This window comes from Tympanuchus pallidicinctus, unplaced genomic scaffold (genome assembly GCF_026119805.1).
Source record: "Tympanuchus pallidicinctus isolate F22 unplaced genomic scaffold, pur_lepc_1.0 scaffold13, whole genome shotgun sequence".
NCBI lineage: Eukaryota > Metazoa > Chordata > Aves > Galliformes > Phasianidae > Tympanuchus > Tympanuchus pallidicinctus.
This window is the reverse complement of record NW_026294648.1, coordinates 5,094,669-5,120,659: the sequence shown is the minus strand read 5'-3', so window position 1 is coordinate 5,120,659 and position 25,991 is coordinate 5,094,669. Positions and strand designations below refer to the sequence as shown.

General features: G+C 44.2%; 1 protein-coding gene across 5 annotated transcripts in view; it reads left to right on the top strand.

Moving 5' to 3' along the window:
* LOC128076137 (synaptotagmin-like protein 2) overlaps positions 1-25,991 on the top strand; it is a 34,677-nt gene that overhangs the window by 6,863 nt on the left and 1,823 nt on the right. For 4 of the 5 annotated variants that reach the window (XM_052673491.1, XM_052673492.1, XM_052673493.1 and 1 more), the window contains exons 2-16: positions 2,556-3,117; positions 5,041-5,192; positions 11,299-11,392; positions 12,894-12,987; positions 13,163-13,256; positions 13,885-15,003; positions 16,339-16,437; positions 18,405-18,496; positions 18,960-19,061; positions 20,879-21,048; positions 21,882-21,984; positions 22,627-22,788; positions 23,621-23,699; positions 24,256-24,355; positions 24,734-24,939. In XM_052673491.1, the coding sequence (XP_052529451.1) occupies positions 3,017-3,117; positions 5,041-5,192; positions 11,299-11,392; positions 12,894-12,987; positions 13,163-13,256; positions 13,885-15,003; positions 16,339-16,437; positions 18,405-18,496; positions 18,960-19,061; positions 20,879-21,048; positions 21,882-21,984; positions 22,627-22,788; positions 23,621-23,699; positions 24,256-24,355; positions 24,734-24,939 (2,767 nt within the window). In that variant the 5' untranslated portion in view covers positions 2,556-3,016. Of the gene's footprint in view, positions 1-2,555; positions 3,118-5,040; positions 5,193-11,298; positions 11,393-12,893; positions 12,988-13,162; positions 13,257-13,884; positions 15,004-16,338; positions 16,438-18,404; positions 18,497-18,959; positions 19,062-20,878; positions 21,049-21,881; positions 21,985-22,626; positions 22,789-23,620; positions 23,700-24,255; positions 24,356-24,733; positions 24,940-25,991 lie in introns of those variants that run through there. The other variant, XM_052673494.1, reaches the window with a different exon arrangement.

Sequence of the window (25,991 nt, the reverse complement as noted above, 5' to 3'; positions counted from 1 at the left end):
ACAAGGGCACATACTTTTTCATTTCAGGCATAGTGAGTCTGTGGGGCTATGAGAGCATCACAAATGCTTGAAATTAATGTGAGCTCTGCAAGTAATCCTGGAAATCTGCAAAATGTACAGATATTGCTCTTGTTTTAGGGAGCTGTGACCTGCAGGATGCCTGGTGCAGGCTGTGTGCTGTCTTCTCCCAGCTGCATGCTGTCGTCCTCGGAGAAGATGAGCAGTGACACAGGGGCCTGCAGCCTAGTCCTGTGTGGCCACTCCTCTGTTGCTAAACTGCACACTGATATTCTCTGCTCATTGAAGTATGTGCTGCTTCTTGGTGTGGTGGCCAAAAGAAACCAGAAATCAGCACAGTAGGAGATGCAGGCAGTTCTGCCCCCAAGCAGGTCGTGCTTCTGCTTGTCTCTGCACCCACAGCTCTCATACTGCAGAGCAGGTGTTGACCTCCTTGTGATTATCGCTATCTCTAAAAAGCAGTTAGATGGAAGGAAGTGCTTTGCATCTGACCTCCTCCTCTGCTCAGATTCAGTTGTCACTGGAGATGTGGTGAAACACTTGCCTGCCTTTGTGTCATGACACACAGCAGGACCTCAGGCTGTTCCCCAGCACAGGGCATCACAGTGCTGCAGCACCTGTGGGCAGCCTGCCTTTGCCCTGCACGGCTCCCAGTGGGTGCCATTATCACTGACACAGGCACTTCTCACTTTCTGGACTCTCCAGGTCAGTGTCTGCTGCCAGGAGCTGTGTCCTCAGAGGGTGAGCTGGGAACCTTCCTGTGTCAGGGGCTGCTGGAATGCAGCACCTTTCTTCCCCAGCAAGCCTGGGAGGCGCTTTGCTTTTTGACTCTTGAAACAAAAGGAGTTGGCTGTTTGGGTTCTGTTAACCTTTTCCTCTCAGGTAACCGTTACAGTAAGACAAAACTTTCTCAGGGGAAAAAAAAAAAAAATAACCATTTACAAGTAAGTAGTATTTTTCTGATTGACTTCTGGACTAGTAAATAAATATGAGTCTGCTGAAAAGGTTTGCTGAAGTAATTTCAAGTTCTCGAAGGGCAAATACTGTGAGAAATGTGTCACTGGATCCTTTTTGTTTGCTTGTTTTGTTTCCCCAATAAAATCCCTCCCAGAAACTTTTGTAAACTTGTACTTCTAGAAGTAAGGTTGTGCCTGAGAGAGTTAGCTGAGCATAACGAAAGTGCCAGTGCCCTGCTGGGCTGGACAAACTGCAGGTTTTGGCGGAGAAACAGATTTTTATTACTGCTCTTGTTTTCAATAATGTGGTGTCAGTAGTTTCCTAGATGATAAAGGCTGTAGTTGCAGTGTGACATACGCATGTTAAGCTTTTTTCTGTCCAAAAATTATTTTATAATAATTACAGAGTTGTTATGTTCATTCATTACTTAGCCTTTTTTTGTGTATGTCCTGACAGTTGCTGTGCTTCATGTTAGACCATTTTGAGAAAAAGAACAAACACTTGGGGATGTATCAGCTGTCAAATAATGTAGATCTATAAAACGATGTTTCATCAACAAAGTCCAGCTGAAACTCCTATGCTTGGCTCTGGCATGCCAGTCCAAGAGGTGCATTGTGTGGATGCAGGCTGAAGGGGGATCAGAAATAATCTGAACCACGGCTCTGAGGAGCACCTGCAGGACCTGGAGATGTTGAATGTGGAGGCTGAGGGCAGATAAGGCAGACACGCTGAGAGTGATAGAGGCCTTGAGGTCAGGGAATGGGCATGATGATTGTCAGATGATAATTGCCATGAAAACTGGGATTTGTTCATTTTCAGTATTCTGGCTACAAGGCTGTGGCTTTGGTAGAAAAAGCCAAGGATGATGAAATCCACAGTCACCCGATGGGCTTTGACTCAGTGGGAAAGTCCCACCTGATGAGCTGGGAAGTATTTACATGGACTCCAGCAGAACTTTTCCTCCCTTGGAGGTGCACTTTACTGCCCTCCAGTTGGCCGGGGGGAAGACAAGGAGTAAAGCAGCACTGCAAAACGTAATTTACCTTCCCTCCACACCATGCAGCCTCTGGCCATTACTGGTCTCTGCTGAAATGCTGAGCAATCTGCACATATGCTGTCTGAAGAGCAAATATCAGTTCAGTACAAGGCGGAGTGCGCTGATACTAGAAAATGAGCAGCCTCTGGTATTTCATGGCCTAACATGCAGCAATAATACCTGCAGATCGCATTTTCCAATTGCTTTACAAAGGCTGACTGCTTCCTCTGTTTCATTTAAGGCAGGAAGGAATAAGGAATAGGAAAAATGTAGATAAAAAACAAGTAGGCAGTTTGGCAGTTCATATGCATGTCTTGCTTAAAGCATGCTGAGTCAGCTGTTTACCTGTAAGCAGGAAAGCAGCTAAAATAAAACCCCATCTTGGAGAGGTTAGTGCTGTGCGAGATGCTGTAGGATGATGAGGAAAGTAGGGCAGCTTGATTTGGAACTTGTGCTGAAGAACAAATACAAACCCCCTGTGTACACATTTGGTTACCATATGTCGCACTTATCAGAAAGGCGTCTTGATGTTGTTTCTTTGCAGGGATGCTTGAACTCCACGGAGGCAGACTTCTCTGCTGAAGGAGGCGCGTACCAGAGGTGCTGGGGCTGCGCTGAGCTTTCGTGCCTGTTGAGGCAGGCGGTGAGCTTGCTTCTCACTGTGCTTGCCTGTTTGATTGACGCTGGCTTCCAAATTGCTACGACTGTGCCTGAAGGAAAGCAGAGGAGCCTCATTTTGCTGAGAGTATTTTCCTGGCAGGGGAAGGCACGCAAAGCAGCAAAACGTGCCCGGGAAGAGCTGCCCACAGCCTGGAAGTGTAGGTCCAAATGCTAACGCGACTTCCATTCAAGCCATGCTGTTGTGAATGAAGCCCTTTTTGCTCCAGCCTTGTCTTGCTCAGCACACTGGGGTCTGCCCATGGCATTGCAGCAGGCTGAGCTGGATTAGTTGCCGGTGTGTCATTGCTCCATCTGTCTGAACTGCTGAAGAACGTTGCAGGGAACATGTTGGACTTGAGCTTCCTGACTGAGGAGGAGTATGAGAAGCTGATGAAGGTTCTGCAGAGAGATGCAGAGCTGAAGAAGAAAGATGGGGATCGCATCAGGTGAGACAGCGTTCAATAACAGCAAGTCGTGAGCTCCCACCTGGGGGATATTTTACTTCTTATAGAGGAGTGTGTGTATGCGTGGGCACAGGAAGGGGTGCAGGCTGCAGCAGTACTGTCCCTTCATGCCTGGATCATGAAAGATCTTTTCCTTGCACATCCTGCTTTTCAGCCTGCATGCTGTCACCTCTCTGCAGGACTGTTGGGCTGGTCTCTCCTTTGGAGTTAGGGAGTACCCTGTAGAGATGTGAAGGGGACTCCTCCCTTTCCTGCTTTGGGAAAGGTGCTGATTTCTCAGTGGCAGAGGTCAGTGCAGGAGACTATCTGCTGCCTTATATTCCTCATCCAGTAGCACAGAAATCTCTCAGTGTTTTTAAATGAGGCTTTACATTCTCACCTCCAAGGTGGGTGTGCACGCAGTATCCATCATGCAGGCAGAGAGAGGGGCAATGAGAGGTCCCACGAACAGCTCAATTTTTGCAGGGCATCCTAGGGCTGGGGCCAGCTAATTTGGATTGCTTGGTGCTGTAGTCACTTTTTAAATGCCATCCATGTTGACAGTATGCTCCAGGCTTGGCAAGCTGGCACCAAATTCTCCACTGCTGGAAAGAAATAGTTCAGTGGGTGTGGATGGCACTGTGCCTGGCTACCCCTGATAAGGATGTCTTTGACTTCTTGGTAAGCTGAAAAAGAGGAAAGCCTGTGTTGGAGGGATGCTTAGGGCTTGAAGGGGGAATGGGCAGTCTTGCAACAGGCTCTTGCTTCTCACCCAAATTGAAGCATTAAAAAAAAAAAAAATCCATTGTTTTTCTTTGTTAAGTTTTGTTAGGGTATTCTTTCTTACTTTTTTTTCCCCTTTATTTCTGAAATGTAGTAAAATTTCTGCTTTGTTGTGGAGGTTTAAGGGAAAGTGTTGGATGATTTTGCTTCGCTCTTTGGGAGACATTGCACAAAAGGCTTTCATTTGGGAGCCAGGTGAGTTAGATCCTCCAGAGAGCAGTGCCAAATGCCACTTGCTATGAGTGCAGCTGACTGCAGTGAGACCTCCTGTGCCAATGTGAACATATTTGGCTCTACCACAGCCAGCTTGCTGAGGGAGACCAACTCAATGGCATTACACTGATCTGGTGTCAGCAGGATTAAAATATGTGCTTGAATCTCCTCTGGCCCAGCACCCTGATGGGGCACATGGCCTCTCAGGTCTCAGGGACTCTCAGCTGTAGTAACTGGGAGACAGTGGCAGCCAAAGGTTTTTACACCAAGAAGTCATATAAAAACAAATTTGCTGGAAAAGAGTTAAAAATACAGGCTAGCAAATGAAACACTGAGAGATTTAGGTGCCAAAAACCAGCCCTGGGTGTGCCCAAGCTAGTTACAGTAAGAAAAGCTGTGCTCAGGAAGGAGAGCTAACTGTTTGTGTGCCAACGTCAGCATGGCAGCGGGAGGGAGCAGGAAGAGAAGCATGCAGGGAGAATGCTGAAGAGCCAGGTTGGTCTCCTGAATTGCATAATTTATTTCCACAGTTTGCAGATCTGATCCAAAAAGGTTTGTAGTTCATAAAGGGATTAATAGACAAATAAAACAAAGAAGCACAAGACTTGTAAACAATCCCACCCCTTCCCAAACCCTGAGAGCTGCAAATGAAATAGTCAAATCTTATGAGGTGACTCAATTTTGAACATGTAGTTTGTAAAAGATGAAGATCTTTGCTTGCAAGGTGCTGTTTGTTTTGTTTTGTTTTTAAAGCAACTTAGCAACTTTAATTTTTATGTTAGTTTGGCCCTTGTGATTGCAGAGAATAATCTCAGCATCCTTTGTAATAGCAGATGGGGGAACTGTGTGTACAGCTGTTATGAGAGTAGCTCAGGGAAAGTTGAAACCTTGGAGATAGTTTAAGCATGTAACATCTCCCTTGACTTTCAGACGGATACAAGGCTCCATCAAGGATGAAAAGAAGAAGAAGTTTGTGACAGGTGAATGGTTTTCAGAAGTGAAGGCAAAACGGTTTCAGGAAGACTTAGAGGGCTCGGATCTGCTTCGGGCATCAATCAGAAGGAAAAAGGGCAAACTAGAAAGTAAGTATATTAATGTGTCTTAAGAAACCAAACTGATGGACCAGAAAAAGGTGGTCAGTATGTGGGTCTCTCTGTACTGGGAGCCTTCTGGGAGCCAAATTTCAGTTTAAGAAACAGATTTTGCGCCAAATTTTCAGTACTGGAAAAAATATCTGTTTATCAAAACCAGGGCCTAAGGGAAAAAATACAGCATGGCAGAAGACCAAGATAAAAGTTGTTTGCCAGCTACTTGCAGTAAATGCTTTCTCCCTGTTTCTGCTTGTTTATTCCAAAATGTCTTATTTGTCAGAAGTCACCAGTATCATTTCTTGTCACAGAAGCAAGGAGGAAGGGAGATAATGAGAGGCAATTTCTAGCATCAAATTGATATGTGTGGGTCAGAGACCCCTCCATATCCCAGACTAATCTGGTAACAACCACCATGCAGCTGCTCTGGCAGGCCTCCAGGATGGTGAGGTCAGTCACATCTCTGCAAAGGCAGAGTGCCTCTCATCTTCTGGCAGAGATTTGCTCTCTCTTAGAGAGAAGTGAAAGCCTAGGTTTTTATTTTTATATACAACTGATCAAATAGGATTTTACGACTCATGACAGTGAGAGGAGAGCAGCCCTGTGCCAAATGAGCAGGCCTGTGCTTTGAGTCCAAATTTAACCAGCCTGATGCTGGCACTTGGTGCTGAACACTTGTACAAAGCAGAACTGATTCACATCTTATCCTCACCATGAAGACAAGCCAGCCAGCCCCATAGCAGGATGTTAAGAAGTTGTGTGGAGACATCCTATCTGTCAGGGTGGGTAGTCACAGACATGGCCAGTGAATTGGTTGGTGGCTGCTGCTGCTCCAAGGAAGAAGTAACCCTGATAGTCAGCTCTTCACAAAGTCTACCACCATTCCTAATACAAGGACCTTATAGCTGGGCTCTGTTCTTTTGTCGTAAGATCAGGGTTGTCTTCCATCTGTCCGGAACTCAAATGCCATCTCTACTAGTTTGGTTCATCTGTCTTCCCTGGCTTTGGCTGTATTTCTTTCTGTGGGGCTGCAGTAATATAGATCGCTCCTTTGTTTGCCAGGCCTCAGTGGCCAGGATCTAATTAATGTAACAATTTTTCCCCTTTCTGAGCCCCAGTTTAGTTTATTCTTCTCAGCTCCTCATTATTCAGACACATACTTGAAGCTAAACAGTGGCCAAGGACCATCTTAGAGCCTCATTTCCCTTTGCATTTTGTAGCTTAGCATAGATTCATTGGAACCTCTGATGCAGAACTGGCCCATCATATTTCATATGAAATATTGGTATTGAGTATTCATTATGTCATTACATTTACTATTTTGACATCTCTCCAGAATGCTAAAACATGTTAAAAACCTTTTACTGTTTGGCAGGATTGCCTGGCCATTTCTACAGGGTGTGCTCTGCTTTTTGAGGATGTACATTGGTGATTTAACTCTTACTACTAATATGTATTATTACACGGCCTAAGGTTATCACCTAAAATAATCTCCTTATTAAAATAGCATTCATATACAAGTTATGTATTTTCACAGAATCACAGAACTGTAGGGGCTGGAAGGGACTTCTGGATGGTCCAAGCCCCTGCTAAAGCAGGTTCCCTGTTCCAGTGCTGTCACCCTCACAAAAAAAGAATTTCTACCTCATTTTCAGTGCTAGACAAATGCTGCTTTAAGAAGGGTGAAGCAAATGTTACTGAATTACTGTAGCAATTATGCTTAGATATAGCCTTTTTTCTTCCCTCACTTTCTCTTTTTCAATTCCTAGCCTTGCTATGGAAAAGCACAGCTACAGTATGACAATGTTGCTTGCTCTTACTTTTCCCACTGCTGTTTTACAGCAACAGTTGAGAATCAAGACTCAGCAGCTGCTCTTTTCACCTTGCTGTTACTTTCCATATGTTCAGCTCCCACAGTGATTAACACACAAGGCTTGCTTCCTTTCACCCATGAGGGTGAGCACTTCTCTTGTGATGTGCCATCATCATTGCCTCAGTGAGAGTAGTGTTTGCCCCATCAGGGAACCATACGAGGCTCTGTATGAATGATTTGAGCATGTAGCTGACCTGCAGTAGATGATGTAAGGCCATCATGTTTGCTGGCCATCCTGATAGCTTTTCAAAGTGGCAAAGATGTGTGTCTTTATTTAATGAGATAAATGTAATGTGCTCATGACTTCAGGGCTGTTAAACCTTATTTATGTATTCGGGAATGAAATGAGAAAATTCCTAGTTGGAAAAACCCCACAGTATTCGCTGGCAATTGTTGGCATTCCTTCTGCGTGGCAAATGGGCTGAGGAAAGAGAACATTTGTTCCTGCAGAGAAAAAGACCCAGTGACCTTTTCTTGAGGAGGGTTTTAACTTTCAGAAAAAAGGATTTTGTGGCTCCCTAAGGACTTTTCACTTTTGCTATTGATTATAGTAGAAGGTGGTAATAATCAGCAGCAGTATAGATCTATTAAGTACACAGATGCTCTCTGAATTCCATCTACTGTGTTCAGAGCAGCACAGATGAATGAATTTGGTGATAAATTGTCCTTGAGCTTGTGTGCAGGGGATGAGAGCTACGTATTGTCTTGTGGAGAGGCCATGTTATCCCCTGGCCAAGCACATCAGTCCTGACAGCACATCAGTGCTCCCTTCCCCAAGGTCGAGTGTCTGTGTTTTAGAGTAATAGGAAATGGGTAAAGCAGCTAATGTATTAAAAGTGGCTCTATAAATGCACATTTATGTACAAACAAGTTTAACTGTTCAGGTGACTCCTAAGTTCTGCTGGAATTTGCCTTCTTTTCTATCTGATGCTGAAGTTACCAAGGGCACTTTGTTGGGATGCATTATAATGTACTGTTGACCTCTGTGTTTGGCTCTAACAGCCGGGTATAGCTGTGCCAGTGGCTGAACCATTTTGAAGGGTGGTGATGTGGAGGAGGTGAACACCTCCAGCTCCTGCCAGCTGGGAGATGGGAGATCTGTCTGAGAAAGTCTGAGGGGGAAGTGCCAGTGAGAAGCAGATTTGCTGCAATACCTTTGGAAGTGATGTGACAAATGAGTGCAGCCTTTGGTTGTTAAGGTCTTTTCAGTCATGGCAGGCAGAGGGAGAACATGGGTGCTCTGTGTTTGGATCTTCTCATTCTCAAGCAGCTATCTGCTGGCATCTCTCTACCTGGACTAGAGCAGAAGAGGATATGTGGCTCATTGTGTAAATAAATGGTCCTTGACTGCTTTCCTCTGCCTGCATGTAACATGGCCTGCATGTGCCACCAGATATGGCACAACTTTTCTGACCTAAAGCAATACTCAGTGATGCTTTTTGCACACCAGCCTTCACATGAACAAAACACTGAATTCCCACTACTGCAGAAGCCATGGGGCCACTCAGTTGCCACAGCACGCCTTGTGCCAAATGCGTGGTCCTTGTGCAAACAGGCCCAAGCAGCACCCTCTGCAGACCCTCAGCACTGCAGGGACGTGGAACAGCAGTGCTGGGTGCTGACAGGCAGGAAGGCTGTGGCTGTAGCATTTGTGTCAGCAGTGAGGCACAACAGTGGAGAGTGGAGCTCCATCTCCAGATCCGCCATTATCCATAGCTGACTGTACTGGCTCTGCACGGCATTTCACAAGACACAAAGGGTGGAACCAGGTGATCTTTAAGGTCCCTTACAACCTAAGCTATTTTGGATTACTTTAGTGCTGTTTTCTAAACAGCAAGGCTATGTTATTTCATGTCACACCTGAATGTTCCTGAACCTCTTGGTGGGAACTGGGGGAGCAAAGCCCGCCACGGTAAGGGCAGAGCAAATCCAGGACCACTTTGTGAGACCCAATGTGTACAAGCCTATGGGGCCAGACAGCATGCACACCAGGGTCCTAATGGAGCTGGCTGATGTGGTTGCCAAGCTGCTTTGCATCATATTTGAAAAGTCATGGCTGTCAGATGAAGTTACAGTGACTGGAAAAAAGGGAAACATAACTCCCATTTGTGAGAAAGGGAGGATGACCTGAGGAACTGCAGACCAGTGAGCCTCACATCTGTGCTTGGGAAGATCATGGAGCAGATCCTCCTAGAAGACACATAAAGGCATATGAGGCACAAGCAGGTTATCTGAGACAGCCAGCATGGCTTCACCGAGGGAAGGTCATGCCTGCCCAATCTAACAGCCTTGCATGGTGGAGTAATGGCATCAGTGGACAAAGGAAGGCAATTGGTGTCATCTTCCCAGACTTCTGCAAGGCTTTTGATGTGGTCCCTCACCACATCCTTGTCTCTAAATTGGAGAGATATGGATTTGAAGGGTGTACTGTTCAGTGGGTCAGGAATTGGTTGGAAGATCAGAGGGTTGTGGTGAAATGGCTCTATGTCCAGGTGGAGACTAGTGACAAGTGGTGTCCCCCAAGGGTTTGTCTTGGGACTGATGTTCTTTAACATCTTTATCAATGATGGAATCGAGTGCATCCTCAGCAGGTTTGCTGATGACATCAAACTGAGTGTTGCAGTTGATATGGCAGAAGACAGTGATGACATCCAGAGGGACCTTGATGAACTGGAAAGGTTGGCTCTTGTGAACCTAATGAAGTTCAACAAAGCAAAGTGCAAGGTTTTGTACTTGTGTCAGGGTAATCTCAGGTATCTATACAGGCTGAGAGAAGAACCCCTTGAGCGTATCACTGCTGAGAAGAACTTAGGGGTCCTGTACATGAAAAACTTAACATGAACCTGCAATGTGTGCTTGCAGCCTGGAAGGCCATTGGTACACTGGGCTGCATCAGGAAAGAAGTGGCCTGCAGGGTGAGGGAAGTGATTGTCTCTCTGTGTCACGAGTGTTTTGCCCTTGTGAGGCCCTGTCTGGAATACTGAATCCAGAGGAAGACCACAAAAATGATCCAGAGGGCTGGAGCACCTGTCCTGTGAAGACAGGCTGAAGGAACTGGGCTTGTTCTGTCTGGAGAAAAGTGTGGGGTCATCTCGTTATGGTTTTCCAGCATTTAAAGGGAGATTATAAACAGGAAGGAAATATTTTTTTTTTACATGGGTAGATAGTGATAGGACAAGGGGGAATGATTTTAAGCTAAAGGAGGGAAGATTTAGATTAGATGTTAGGGGGAAGTTTTTCACTGAGAAGATGGTGAGATGCTGAAACAGGTTGCCCAGAGAGGTTGTGGATGCCCTGTACCTGGAGGTGTGCAAGGCCAGGTTGCATGGGGCCCTAGGCAACCCAATCTAGTACTTGATCTAGTGGTTGGCAGCCCAGCCTGGAGCAGGGGGGTTGGAACTTGATGATGCTTTAGGTCCCTTCCATCCCAAGCCATTCTATGAGCCCATGAGCCTCTGCTTCTATTATACGATGAAATATGACCAAAAGAGATACAGCAGTTTTTATAACAGATACATTTACTCTTTAAATTAGCTCTTATATGAATGTAATGAATAAATATGTGCAGACCTTGTAGGATTTTGTTGTTGTTTGTTTGTTTTTTTACCAAAGTAAGCTTGCTTTTTCATTGCTGTTTTAGAGATTAATCCTGTTGGTTGTGCAGTAGCAAGAGCTTGTTTGCCAGTTAGATGGCTAATGCAACCTTATACCGTGGCAGCCTGCTTTAAAGGTCACTGTCTTCTATTGTTTTTTTCCTTCAGGGTCTTTGAGAGCTCAGAAGACATAGCTGAGCCTTGTGCCAATAAAAATAACAAGGATCTCCTCATTAACTCTATTGGCCTCCTCCTTTGTTTGCCAAGATCAGATGACTTTGAGTAAAAACAGGAAATGGCTGAATTTAAATCCTGGAACGGATTAACTTCACTGACAACTAGGGCATTGTCTTCTGAAGGTTTCCAGCAAAGCAGCAGCTCCTGGCATGAGCCAGGCTTTGGGCAGCTGTCTTTGGGCATGCAGATTCGTGGGGCCTGGGGGTGCCGTGGCCTCTGGGGAGTGTGAATGATGCTGCCATGAAGCACCCCCCCCTGCAGGAGCAGCCCCCGCTAAATCCCCAGGGTTTCTGCTGTGGGACTCATTTAACAAGCTTTTGCTGTCTTCAGATAAAACACAATGCTGTTGCAAGCTCAATTACATGTACTTTCTTGATTGTCTCTGTTAACATTACAGATGAGGTCAACGAGCACATCGGGAGAAGTCTGGAAAGCAAAGATGCCCCAGGTCCTCCCTTCCATGAGCATGCTGCTGGCACAGGAGAGGAGAGGTATCTGCCACTGCTTGTTTTTAGCGAAAATTGAATGCCACCCATTAAATCATGTTCTTTACCTGAGCTTCCAGGACTGTATTAGTAACAGGCTATATAGAATGCTTTTAAAACCCTTTTTCCAGGAATTGTCAGAGTATCAATCCTCCCCTAATTGCTAAGAGCTAATGTGCTTATGCCAGAAAGGTCTTTTCCTGCATGATTTGATAAGGAGTCAGTAAAGTGGAAGCTGTCTCTCATGTCAGGTTATTCTGGGTAGTTTTTCAAAGTAATTATGATTTTTATTTGTTTAATTTTTCCCATGGAGCAATGCTAACAAAATGAACTATTTTAGGAAACCGCTCATTTCCTGCTGGTGCCAACCACTGCCCTCAGTGCTCAGCACTCACCATCGTGGCTTGGTAGATGTCATGTTGTGCTGACTGTGCACAAATACACAATAAAAGAACTTCAGCAAGCAAATGAGTGACCTCACTCAATGTTTGTGAGCTATGGAGAATCCATTAAAATATCCACTTTTTTATTCATTGTTGCTTCCATCTCATTTGCATTCTTCTGTCAGCAGAATGAGGAATCATACTTCACAGGTGGCAACTGCTGCAATTATTAAATGTGAGCCTTGAAAACACTTCCAGACCTCCCGCAGCTGAACAATGGGTGTTGTTTAATAAAGGACACAGTCAACATGCTTTAGTAGCATAGCAATGGTCCTAATGATTTATTGTGGGAGTCCTGTAAACGTTGCTTTGTTTCTCTCATTCAACCCTAAATGCAAAACATTCCCATCTGAAATCTCACCAGTGGCCCAACCTGACTGCTCTTCTCCATCTGGAGGGCAGCTGTCACTGGAAACTCCCAAAGACAGCAGAACTAGTCAGGCAAACTGCCCGTGATATATGTTCATTTTATCTATGTACCAAGCACTTAGTAATTAACTTATGATACAAGTGTGAAGGCTTTTATCCCCTATCGTTGATGGCTTAATAATTCCTGTAGTTTCTAAGTTCTCAATTAATCCAGATGTGCCTGTGGCCTGGCCTGTGGTGTGGGGATAGGCATGGCCTGTTCCTTCCTGGACCAAGCCTGAAAGGGCATCTCCCTCTTGTGTGGCTTTTGGACTGTTTTGGCACTATCACATTCTGTGTTTTTCTCTATAGTTTTCTCCCAGAAAGGAAGATCTGAATAAATTCTGGGTGACACCTAGAAGGTGTCACCATTGTTTTTGTTGATCAAGTTCTCTACTGACTGTAGTGGTAGATTCATATTTACTCCAAGCTGGGACAATTTAATATGGCCCCCAGTCCTTCCAAAGAAGAAAATGAATGAAGGCACTAGTTCTGGGCAGCCTCATATTGGGCAGAGTCAGTAGAAAAAAAGTGACAAAGCAGCTGAGCAGAACTGAATCAATGTTGAAGGCTGCCAGACTGCCTATGCAGTGGATGCCTTATCCAGTGCATCCCTACCACTGATCTCCTTGCTTAGATGTTTTTCTACTCTATAGATCCAACACACCTGCTCTTGATACTGCAGAGGAGCATAAAATCTTGCCAAAACCAAAGCCGAGACTTTCTGCCATGCTGTCTGCATCACACAAGGTACTACTGCCGTATCTTCTGTGTTCAGTTTTGTTATTTCTTGGGTCTTCACACAGTCTGTATCTACTGACCAGGGGCTCCACAGACTGTCCTCTCTATATCTGTGCTCAAATAAATGACACTTTTTCCAGTCTTGTGAATGGATATACATTGACAGAGTTTATTTTCCATTCAGAAATTCAGTATATATGATGTTTCTTCCTCGGAGAGTGACACTGGAGCAAGTCCATTTGCAGCTGCAACAGACAACTTGCATTTGTCTAGAAAAGGTAAAGTTTTTGTTCAGTGAACCACTGACATTTTCATTGTTTAGAGTCAAACACCAAGAAACATGTTGCTTTTTTTGTGTGTACAAATGGATAACAAAGAGCTTTTCTTAGCTTGGCCTGTAAGAATGGGCTGCCAAAATTCATATGAATTATATACAAGGCGGAAAGAATCAAGAAAAAAAAATCCTCAGTGACTAAAACTCCTCCTGGCTCTCAGTATGGTTAACTGAGTGCTTGGCTAACAATTCCTTAATGAACAGATCCAAGTTACATTTCTTTAGTCTCCTGCTTTGAATATGTAGTGTATTTTGGAATGTAGCAAATAGGCAGTATGACATCTGTCAAGCAGAATGTGAAGCTGTGAACAAATCCCCAACTCACAGCAACAATTTAGAGCTCAGTGAAATTTTTCCCTTCCTTGGTGCAAAAAGAAGGGCTGAGTTTTTCAGGCTTTTCCTTCACATGAAAGGGAACTTGCTGGACTCTCAAAATAGGAAAGAATTGGGAACATATTGGTGGTTTCTAGAAAGTCCTTCTGGCTTCCCTTTGAGGACCTTCAGCCCAGACCTTCCAGGGAGTTAGGATATGGTGTGGTGGGATGGGTTTTGAGCATTTGTTGTTGCTGTAGGTAATGGACTGTCTCCACCGCCTGCCAAGCTTTCAGACGATGCTGTGCCACAGCCCAGCTGTGCAACTGGAGAAGCTGCTGATGGGGCCGCTGGCACCACAGCAAGACCAAAAAATGCACCCGAAGCAGCTTATGCTCCCAGCAAGATACCTGTTAAGAGGAAACCAAGCAGAAGTCTCTCCAGATCAGAGCAGTTTGTGAATCACCTGGGGCCAGCAGAGAACAACCTTGAAAAGAGAGAGTTACTGGCAAGCTCGAGATTGCTGACTACAGAAGGGGAAAGCAGCCAGGCAGTGAAGCCAGGCGTGAACTACACAATCTCATCAATGAGTAATAAAGAGGAGGACATTGGCCTTGATCGTGAGCACTTCAAGAATTTGAAGAACTTCTGGGAGAAGGGAGCAGACTCGGTGATGATGGGAAGTGTGCCAGAGTCCCCAGGCTCGCTGGAGGCAGATGGCAGGCAGTTCAAGCTGTGCCGCTCGCTCTCTGTGCAGTCAGACCATGGCCAGAACAGTGAAGAAAAACCTGGAGCCTTCACTAAAACAAGAAGCCCTTACAAAAGGACAATAACTTTATCTTCCAGTGAGGAGGAACCAAGCTATGTAGCTCCTGTGAGGAAGGGATCCATTTCCATTGCTCCGAGGTCTACATATGCCAAGAGCAAAGGAGGCCTGGTTACAAGAAATAATTCGCTGGGCGAAAGCAGTGGGAAGCCGTCAGTGCCAGAGGAAGAGAAGGCAGCACAGCACAGCTCCAAGAAATCCAGATTGCCTGTGCGAGTGCCTTCCATCAAAATCGAGTCTCCTACCAAGGAAGTATCTGGCAGCATGTTTGAGCCAGAGACGCCTACAGAGAAGTTGATTGTGGCAGAGGAGCGCAAGCGCACAGAGAGCTCTTTGGCAAGCAGGGTGCAGACACTGATTGAGCCTGCGCCTGCAGGTGGTGACAAAAATGATGAGAAAGCACAAAGACCTGATGTGGGCACTCATGACAACATGGAAATAAATGGAGAGCTACCTGAGGAAAATACATGCCAGTCTTCAGAACAGCCAACAGGCAGCGTGATGGCTGGAGGGAGAGAAGCTGTTCGGAAGATGGACTTGTCTGTTCACTCAGGTACTGAGGGCTGTAACTGCACCCTGGGGAACCCCATTGAGTGTCACCTCTAAGCCTGTTTTCTTCCCTAATGCTTCCAATTTTGCATGTTTTCTTTCCTTCTACATCTATACTGTATTAAAATTGGTACAGGGTTAGCATGTGTGGAATGTGTTTAACCAGCAGCTATGGAAACAACTGTTCTTTGTAGTGCAGTGAGATGTAAAATTGGGCAATGTGATGTCCCTTTGCCTTTCTCACCACTGCCTGTTCTCATACTTTGCCTTCAAGCACCTCAGCTAGGGACAGATCTCCAGTTCTTTAGCCCTGACTACAGCAGGTTGCAGGAACTTTACTAACTGAGAGCGCTACACTTTTTTCAAATGCAGATCTGCCAGAATTCCTTGTGCTGGTAAAGATAGGTCTGATGCAAATAGCAGAAATAAAACTTGAAGCAAAGCGTTTAATAAATACATTGACCTTTGCCCTACTTCGATATGGCTACTGGCAGTCAGGATTTGAATGACACTTTGGGCCTTTTGGGAGTCCACCAGTAAGCCGCAAACAGAATGGACTGGACAAGGAGTCTGGGCTTTGTGGGTTCTGATACCACATTCTCCATCACAGTGGAGTCTACTTTGGAGTGGACTTTATAGTGAGTCTACACAGTGGAGTACTACCACTTTATCAGCCTTTTCCTCTGGGTTTGACAGGCTCTTGTAAGGACTGATAATATGGGCAAAAGTTCATGTTAAAACAAAATGTGAGCTCTGATTGCCCACAGCTCCTTTCCCTGCCAAGCAAAGACCTAGGAAAAGAGAGTTCCATGTCTCCTTTTTCTGCATCTTTTATCCTCTTGTACCTAATTGAGACCCATTTGAGAGGATTTTCCATACATTTAGCTGATTTTATTTTGACTTAGTCATTTCTTGGCTTATTTCCTACCTTTTATAACATTTCCATTAAAATCTTGAGTTGCATTTCAGGTAAACGTGAGCATTTCTTTTATATACCAGTCATTCTTGTATTGCTCAGGGTATTTTTTCCATTATTATTACAGTTGTTACAGATTGATATTAGCAGATGGCTGTATTCCACTGGAAGTTCTTTCTAAGTGTCAATCTCTTTTGGGGTCTGGGTTACTCCAGTGTTTACATTTCTCATCATAGTGCAAAGAGCTTTTCTCAGGGAGAGATGTTGCAGCCAATGATTTGAAAGCAACTTTGTGTAACTGTACAACTGCAGCATGCACTAAGCAGAAGGAGTAGCTGGGAGAGAGACATTCATGCTTGCTGACATTCTGCCCATTTGTGTTTGTTTACTCACTATGTCAACTTGACTTTTCATATATTCCAGAGGAAGATGGAGATCATTCTCCTGCTGCTCAAACCTCGGCCCAAGCAAACAGCATTAATCTTGCAAAGAGCATGGTGAACATTTACACAACCACAGAGAGTGAGTAATGCTTTTCTTTCTGCATTTTAGTTTAAGTTTCTTGAAGGCAATGTATTATGTATGAATTTTGCATCCCTGGTGCTTCTGTGCTAGAACAGAAGGAAGGAAAGCAAGGAAAATGACATATTGTTTCATCATCAAATTAGAGAGCTTATAGTACCTAAAATTAAATTCAAGGCCAGGAAATTACAGCTAGATTGATGATATGTCACTCAGTGTGCGCAGCAAAACGCAAACAGGCTTCAAACGGTTGGCAAGAACCTCATCTCCTCTTCCACCACTGAGTACCATGGGACCTATATGGCAGCCTGCTCAGTGGATCAATCAGACGTAGCAGACCTTGCATCCAGCATGCGAGCTGTGCCACAGGCTGCTGTCACATGCTTTCTTGAGCCTATATCTGGGCCTTTCCCAGAGCAGCCCCAGGTTGCTAGCCTGATTTCCTCAGCTACCAGCTGGGACACACTTCATGTTGGCAGTTCCTCTTGGGGAAACCAAGAGAAACTGAAGAGAAGGCAACCAAGAAAGCAGCAGCAAAAGCTGAAGAAGCCCATGGCCAAGAAACCTGTCTGTGCCACCAAGTAGCCCAAGAAAGCATCAGCCAAGGGAGAGGGCCTGAAGGAAGACGGCAGCAGCCTCTGTGGCCAGGAAAACCAGTACATGTCCCCAAAAGAGGAAAGCTGCCAAGCTCAAGAAAACAGCCTTGAGCTTGTCTAAAAGCAAAGGGGTATGGCCAAGTATGCTGGGACTGAGCTGGGGAGGTTGGGGGTTGCCCAGAGTAGGGTAAAGCAGCTTAGAGGAAACAATAAGGCCAAGTTTAAGTCAACCTGATCCCTTGTTATGGGATGGAGGGGAGTCCCCTTTGGGCTGTCCCAAGCAGCTGGTGAATGGGGCATGCTGCATTGACCTGTCTGCGTGCAACTGACCCACGCTGTCCTTGTGCAAATGTATGCCCTGTCATTTGAAGCAGCAATGCAAGTCATAAAACACGATGGCTCAAAGCTTCAAGTCCCACGTGCATTGCCATTCAGTGATGTAGTCTTCATGCAGATGACAAAGATTTTAGCCTTTCCCCATTGCAGCTTATTTAGAGCCACAAACCTCATCCTAGGAAACCTTCTACCGAGTTGCATTTGTTTACAGTATAACAAATAGCCTGCAGAAAAGGCTATTTAACACTTTACTGGCTGTTGGAGATATCAAACAGCCTTTTGGTATTCTGAGCATTGAGTAGTGTATCATCACAGCTAACGCTCAGCAATGATGTATATGTGCGTATGTCATCTGAAAACAAGCCAGTCATTTTGGAATGATATTCATCGAGGAAGTTACTGAGAAAAGATAAATATGGAGCAGATAGGCCTTATTTAAACATTTAAGCAGTTCAGTGGCCATCTTCTTAGGTTGTTGTGGAAGTTGGTCCTGTTTTGAACCTGATTTTTTTTTTATATATAACAGACTATTTCCACCTCTTTGTCCATCTAGCAGTATGTTTGAGAGGTGGTTGCAGCAGTGAAATTATAGGTCTAAGTATTTTACAGATCGTTTGGACAGGGAAATATTGTTTACACATGCAATGAGATGGAAATGTGAGGTTTCTTTGATGGGGGGTGGATCTGCATGCTTTTGTTCTAAATTAAACCTACATAGCTGGAGGATGTAGAGCAAAGAAGTTACACGTGCTTCGGGCAGTGGATAAATTGAATTAGCCACTAGAGGGAGTTTGGACACTCCTACTCAGGAATGACAGCACGCTGAGAGTAGCTTTCACAGCATTAGCTAGCCAGCAGCCTGTGTCCTGGGGAGGGCTCACCTTCAGTGACTGGTGGCAGAGCTGGAGGAAATGCCTCCCACAATCTTTTCCTCCCGCCTTGTGCCTTTAAACAAACAAACAAACAAGTGTCTTTCTTACATCTTCCTGACTCTGACAGTTTATCTTGATGCCTCTATTCTATTTGTACTTACAGCGTACAGTAAACCTCTTTTGATACCCCATCAATTTCTTGAACCTGAAAGAGTCAAAGAACTGAGCAGATCCTCTCCTCTCCTGTTGTCTGAGGTAGGATAGATACCAGAAATGACTGAAATAATTTCCCTAGCATCCCTTAAACAGCAGTCGGGTCCATGAGAATCTTTTTCTGGGACACTGGCAGTACTTGCCCTAAAGAATGCTTTGCTTATGTCATTTAAAAAAAAAAGATAAAAATTCTAACAGCTGTAAGAAAAGGGTCCCTAGTAATCCACACCAACCTTTTGGTCCTGTAGGAGTTTTGGTCTTTCCCTCTGTCTCAAATCACAATGCTACGTGCCCTTCCCAAGAGCCCAGGTGGTTTGGAGGCAGTTAATGATGACGTTTGCTGCCGGTCAGAGGCAGTGCCTCTGGGGAGATTCCCTGCACTCCCCTCCGCTCTCCTAACCTGCTTTCTGCTTAATGGGACTCTGCTGAGCTATTGGTTTTCCTCTGTAGTGTTGGGAAGTGCTTATACGGCAGAGCATAAAGATGCTTGTTATTTTCTGAGCAGACAGAATCAGACACGGCTTCGGAAATCAGCTTCCAGTTTAGCAAGCACAAAAAGACTCCTAGCATTGGCAGCCACTCCTCCGACATGGCATCTGTCTCCTCGGTAGGTATTTAATGTGTATGTTTTGCTCGAAAGCATTTCTCAGTTGGATGCAGTGACGCTGCATTTAGGCTGATGCGGATGACGTGGCCTCGAGTATCACGTTGGTTTCTGCGTGGTACTTGATTTAAAAGAACAGTGATGGCTAATTACCTGCCTTAAAGAAGTGTCTTCAGGTACTATCTCAAATTAGAAATCCTCATTAGGTCCTTGTTAGACAAATTCAGAGTAAGAGGCAGCCTCTGCTCCAAAGTGTGGAGCAAAGTGTGCTGCAGCCTGGCAGAGAGGAGTGGCCTTTCTCTAGGTGGGGGAATTACACACAGCTATTGAGTGGCTCTGAGAGGGCTGGACTGCAGACTGGTGCCCTCTGCAAGCTTCTCCTTCACTTAATCAACAAATTAAAGGGAGCTCAGAATTTGATAGCAACAGGATGGTTTAGAAGTTCAGCTTCTAAGGAAAGCTGACGAAAGCTGAGGATTCCTTAGAGACAGTGTTCTGTGGGGGGGTGTTTAAAAGTGCTTTAATTTGGTGTATTACTAGTATAGGTAGTTCCAAAGTGTATATGTGAGATTTAAAGAATATGTGTGAAGAAAAGCTAGTAGGGAAAGGTCAGGAATGTCAGTAAATATGTTATTTAAAAAGCTTTAGCTTGGGGGTGCATTAGTCCTTTTAGTCTGGAGAATCTGGGAGCTATAAATGAGCCTTTTTTGACAAGTGACATAAATGCTTTTGAAAATCTAATTTAGAATTCTCTGTTGGGTTGAATATCCTGATGAGATGAGGAATGTATCTCCTCAGATTGAGAGAAGATATTTAGCAGATTCTTATAGGTTACCATAGCATTTAATTCAGAAAGAAAAGGAACGGGGGGGAGAAAGAAAAGAATTGGGTTAATTACTAGGAAAGTTTTTTGATAAATATTCATGATTGTACCACAGAAGAGTCCCAAGAAGTTTAATTATTTGCTTTGTAAACTGCATTAGCTTTTATGGTATCCCATCAATAATCGTAAGTGATTGGTGCAATAGAAAATTCTCATCTTTTTGGAGCTATATTTTATTTCCTTTTCTTGACTTTCTATTCGAGAAAGATTGGAAGCCTTGGAAAGAGAAGCTCAAGGCCTTTGGGCAAATCCAGTTTGTTCTGGGAAAGCAAGTGGCTCTTGAGTGCCTCGTTCCTGGTTGATACCTGAATAAAACTCATTTTCCTCTGCATTTGTGACAGGTGTTTTCCCATAAAGTGGGACAGTGCCTCTTCAGGACAGGATATATTTGTTTCTGTTCTCTACAGCTCTCTGCAATTTGTCAGCAAGCAACAAGACAGTAATGGTCATTTTTTTTCTATATTTCTAATCTGATGTCGTTCTTAGTAGCCTGTTTTTAAAACTGAATGACAATAGGGTGACTATCTCTACCATAAATAATAAGTGTATATGAAGATAGTTAAAGTTCTGTCAATATATTTCTTAGTGATGAGCCTGGTTCAGAATAGCAGCCCTTAGTATGGGTAGCACCAGGAAAGGGATAAGACTTGTGTGCTCTTACTAGTGATATTTAACTGTTTCCCAAAGCTTTGGGCACTTGGGAAATCAGTGCTTCTTAGTCCTGTTATAGGGTACTGCATCTTTGTGAGACCTTTATTCGTGTCCTCAAACCCTTGCCTGTGCAAGCTGCAGATGTTCACCATTTCTGTATCAAGGATGCCGTAATACTTGAAGACAGAGGGAGAGATCATTTCTCCAGGAATGCACATGTTGGTCCAGAAAACAGATTAGCAAAGTGCTTATTTCAGTGGTGTGAGCTTTTTCTTCCACCTGGCAGGTGAGTGGCAGTGTGCTCAGTGTGTACAGCGGCGATTTTGGGAGTGTGGATGCCCAGGGTACTGTGGAATTTGCACTAGACTACGATGAGAAGAACCGTGAGTTCCAGGTTCATGTGTCCCAGTGCAAGGACCTGGCTGTTGTGGATGAGAAGAAAGACAGGACTGACCCGTGAGTGATGTTTCACTTTGATTCCTCGTGACTTCTCTGCTGCTAAACTTTGTGTTCTGAAGAACTTTCTTTTTTTCTTACGAATTTTCTCATAAAATCCCATCTTTTCTTCCTACCTCTCGACTTCTGGACTGCTGGCTGTTTCCTAGCAGTAACCACTAACCTTCTTGATGTATTTAGAGCCACAAACATCAGTAAATATGTTGCCACAGATACATATCTGAATAAGATTGAGAAAACCTTGCTCGCTACAGGAGCAATTCCTTTTATTATTGAAATATATTCTCTATGTAACCATGTGAAACTTGGTCTCCCCATGGTGAATACACTTTAGTAGTAACTCTGGTGATGTAGACACATGTTTATGTGGAAAGAAAGTCTGAAAAGAAGCACCGTTGTGTGGCACAATGGTAATTGTATGGTAATCTGTTTTAAAAGACGATAAAAATAACCTTGGATATGAATTTTGAAAAGGAGGGATTTATAATCAGGCTTCTTGAGACATTCCACCTCTTCTAATTACACCCAGATTTTGAATGCACAGATTTGCTATAGTTACGGGTACTTCAGAAAATTGATAGATGTCCTTGCTGGCTTTCCACACTGCTTAGAGAACTGCTTGTTCTGTTCTGAAGGTTGGTGGCATCCATCCATCCCTAGTGAGATTTATAACTTCATGTGCAAGACAAGTTAATATCCCAGCAGGTTTCTCAATTAGTTCTGCCCTTACAGAGTCAACTTGCTTCCATGAAGTCCATTTTACCATCCAGAAGTCTTGCTTGCTTGGCAATATTGAATAGTATTCAGCTGTTGTTTTTGGTTTTGTTTTCCAGGTATGTTAAAACTTACCTGCTCCCAGACAAAGCGAGAATGGGTAAGAGGAAAACCTCAGTGAAGAAAAGGACTGTGAATCCTGTTTACAATGAAGTGCTAAGGGTAAGAACACATACATGCTCTGAAAACCTGTGTTGTAGCAGGCACCTATCCCTGGTCAGGTCTGGAAGGAGCCTATCTGCTGGGCTCCTTCTCCTGTCTCCTGCTGCGCTGCTCTTCCCTTGGTTTCGTGAGGGCAGAGATATTGAAAGTTCTTCTGTACTCACTTGGGTGGCACACAAGATTTCTGTGATGAAACTATACAGTGACCTTTGGAAGAAGAGAACTGTGAGCCTGTGCTGCTGTCAGAACAAGAAGGTATTCTTACCTTCTCTGGCTTGCAGTTACAAGACATGGCACTATTAAGAAAGGTCCTTATCCTGTGATCCCGCTTACCAAAGCATGGAGGATTAAACAATGCCCAAGCCTGTGTTAATAATTCTTGAAAAAATGTTATTTCTTGATGAAGAATGAAGCACTGAATTTCCCTGTGCTCAGCAGACAAGCATTGTCAGGCTCATGGTGGCTGACTGTCAGGCTGCAGCACAAAAAGAGATGTTCAGAATGGGGCCAGTTCTTTAGAGTATGTGTGGAGTAGGTTTAAGTGTCTTAGAGTAATTCAAGTTTTTGAGTAGTATATTTCCAGTTGTGAGAAAAACTGAAGAAAAAAAAAAAGAGCAACCTGATTTCTCTTTCTTCCTCTAGTATAAAATAGAGAAAATGGTATTGCTGATCCAAAAATTGAATCTCTCTGTTTGGCACAATGACCCATTGGGACGTAATAGTTTCTTGGGAGAGATTGAATTAGACTTGGCCAGCTGGGACTGGAGCAACCGAAAACTCAACTGGTATCCACTGAAGCCCCGGGTAAGTGCATCTCAGCTGCAATTCTGCTTCCCAGCCCAACCCCAAAGCCTTTAGCAGTGGCAGAAATCCTTCTTGGCTGCTTGAGCCATGCACTTTTAACTCAGGGCTTTTCCTGCTGAGCCCCATCTGCCACGTCTTTGGTGTAAGTGGGCATCTGGCTGGTAGCCAGTGGTCCCTGCAGCTGGGACTTGTATGCCCTAGCCAGAGGGAAGGGAAGACTCCTCAGACATCTTTGGGTGGTGTTTAGAAGCCCAGATCTTGCCTAGGGAAGCACTGGAAACACCCACAAGCCCTAGACTTGTTAGCACAGTGTTTAGTGCTCTGAACGCAGGCCTTCTTGGGTCTTACTTGGTGACACTTTCATAAATGTGATCTGACACTAATCAGCAGAAACTCTGACGTGGCTGCCTCTCTGTCTTGTCACATAAAAGACCATCCCTTAAAAAACAGACACCAGTGTACCAGGTGATGCAGCCAGACATGCCTTGACAGGTAAATACTCAGATGCCACCTTTTGTAAAACTGGTACAGCTTCCTGCCTGCTCCTGTGTTCAGAGGTCTGACCTAAGATCCCTTTTCATAAAATAAAGGCTTTCAGAAAAAAGGTGATTTTGTCCAACTGGACATTTCTGGAAGGGCAACCCTGCTCTGAATCCTGAAGCGTTATGTTCCAAGGGACTGAGTTTGAGAACAAAGTCACAAAGTAGCCCTGAGAATAGACTGTGCCAGCTATAAGAAGCAGAGCTGGTATATTTGTTCCCCTGTATTTGAATCAAAAGCTGTTTGCCATGCTATCTTAACACAAGCCCTTGTTTATCTCTTTCTATTTCAGAGTCTTTCTGCTGTAAATGGTGTGGATCATCGAGGAGTGATGAATTTGTCTATTAAGTATGTCCCTCCAGGAAGCCTAGGTAAGATGTATTTCATAAATTAAGAAGTATTGCCTGTATGTTGGTATGTAGCTTGTAATGCTTCATCGTTTTGTGGGCTAGTTAAAGAGTAATCTCATTAGAGCAAGATTGTAGAGATCAGCACAAAGGGACAACCACAGTGCTTGACAGCACCGTCTGCAGATTACGTCTGTTTTTCACATATTGCATTTACTGGCAAATTGTACAGAGAGGAAGAGCTCAACAAGCTAAAACTCGCCAGCTGTCATGGGCACGGTGGGGTGTTGTGATGCTGTAGCAGCAGCACACAGCTCCTCTTACTTTGGGACAGGCAGAAGGTTGGGTTTCCCCAGTAGTTCCTTCTCCTTTCCTGCATCAATGCATCACTGGCAGGTTGTGTCAGGAGCCTCCTGCAACCGTGGTCATGGCACTGTGGTGCCCAACAGAGCACGGCTCCAGGGGAGTGGTGTGCAGAGAGGTCGTATCACTGCTCCCTCGGGTCCCGGAGAGGAAGCTCATTGCCTTGCTAGCTATTGCTGGGTCTGTCATGAGAGCTTTCTGTTGTACTGCATGGCAGGTCCCAAGAATCCTCCCTCTGGTGAAGTTCACATTTGGGTCAAAGATGTCAAGGACCTTCTGCAGTTGCGTCCTTCTGGAGTTGACTCCTTTGTGAAATGGTAAGTGTCCATTATAAAATATCCTCTTGAGCATCCAAATGATGGAATTAGAACCCATTTTTTAGTGTAAAATATCACTTTGGAAAAAAAAATAAGAAGAAGAAGAAGAAAAAAGAAACCTTTTTCCTAAAGCAGGATCTGTTAAGCATCCTTCCTTTCTAAGAATCTTTGCTTACAAAATTGATTTTCTTGGGAAAAGAAATTTTACTCCAAGGATTGTAAAGATTCCCCATTAAATTTACAGGAATTTCTTATGTTGAGACCCAATTACTCCTTACTTCAGATCTGAGGCCTGTTTAGGCCCAGAAAGTTTGTAGACACTAATGAAACCTCATGTGATATTTTACACTACTTGCTGTATTTTTTTTCCTCTCAAAGCTATGTGCTTCCAGACACGAGTAAGAAGAGCTACCAAAAGACCCGAGTCGTAAAAAGAGACACAAACCCTGTTTTCAATCACACTATTGTGTATGATGGCTTTCATACAGAGGACTTGAAGGATGCTTGTGTTGAACTGACTGTGTGGGATCATGAAAAACTAACCAACCATTTCCTTGGAGGAATCAGGCTGGGCCTTGGGACAGGTGAGTGATTTCCTTTACGTTAAATGAATACCATTATACTGCTGCTGAGCCAAGTGGTATAATGGAAAGTTGCTGAGCATTTTGCTGTTAGGGAGAAACCAGATATGGAGAGTGTCTAGCTATTAAGGGGCTTCATACTTGCACTGTGTCTGAGATGGAAGGGGCCCTGGTATTGTGATAGTAACCCTCTGTGCCCCCATTCTCTGCCATGTCAACCCGCAGGTCTGACAAAACTCAAGAATCAGCGTGGGTCCAGCAGAGAATTTTCCTGCTGCTGCAGGAAAAGAGGCAGCATTGTAAATCAATGTTATTTTGCTGTTCCTCCCAGTGCAAAGTGCTCAGAGCTGAAGACAAAGAACTTGAAAGCCATGTGGGACAGCACCACCTGGTGACTCTGTCCTCATCTCCTTCATTGAAATACTACAGTAGCAGGAATAACTAATATTTGGAAAACAGAGCTTGATGCAGTAGTTGTTCTATCTCAGTCATTACTGAGACAACATCAACAGTTTGGAAATTGAGTTGTTTAGGTGTAGATTAAGGTGTTCTTATTTTTTAAATTACTTCTCTTAGTTTAGATTATGAAGTGCTCAAAGAGCACAGCAGAGGTGCCATTTGCTAACCATGCTATCCTAACTTTCAGTGTACCTCATGCCTAGCTTTGACAGGTAGTATGTTTGTAGTTGGTAGGTAGGAGATGTAAGGATTTGTAAGCTAGCTGTACTTACTGTTAAGCAATAGGGGTCTCTGAAAGATGAAAGACAAGCAGAAGATTTCAGGGTGGGGGATGTAATAAAAGGTGACTGTTCCTTGAGGGACTCAGGAAGAGCCTTATTGTAGCTTGAAGATCTGCCTTGCAGGTACTCATTTATTGGATACAGGTACACATTTATTGGATTTGACTGTGTGATCTCTGTTTTCAATCTCTAACATGTCACCAAGAGAGTTGTGAACTAACCAGTGGGAAGTTCACATAGAAATATCAAACCCAGGATTAGTTGTGACCCAAGTTTAGACTTTTATCTATTCGACAAGTAGTTGGCACGTGAAAA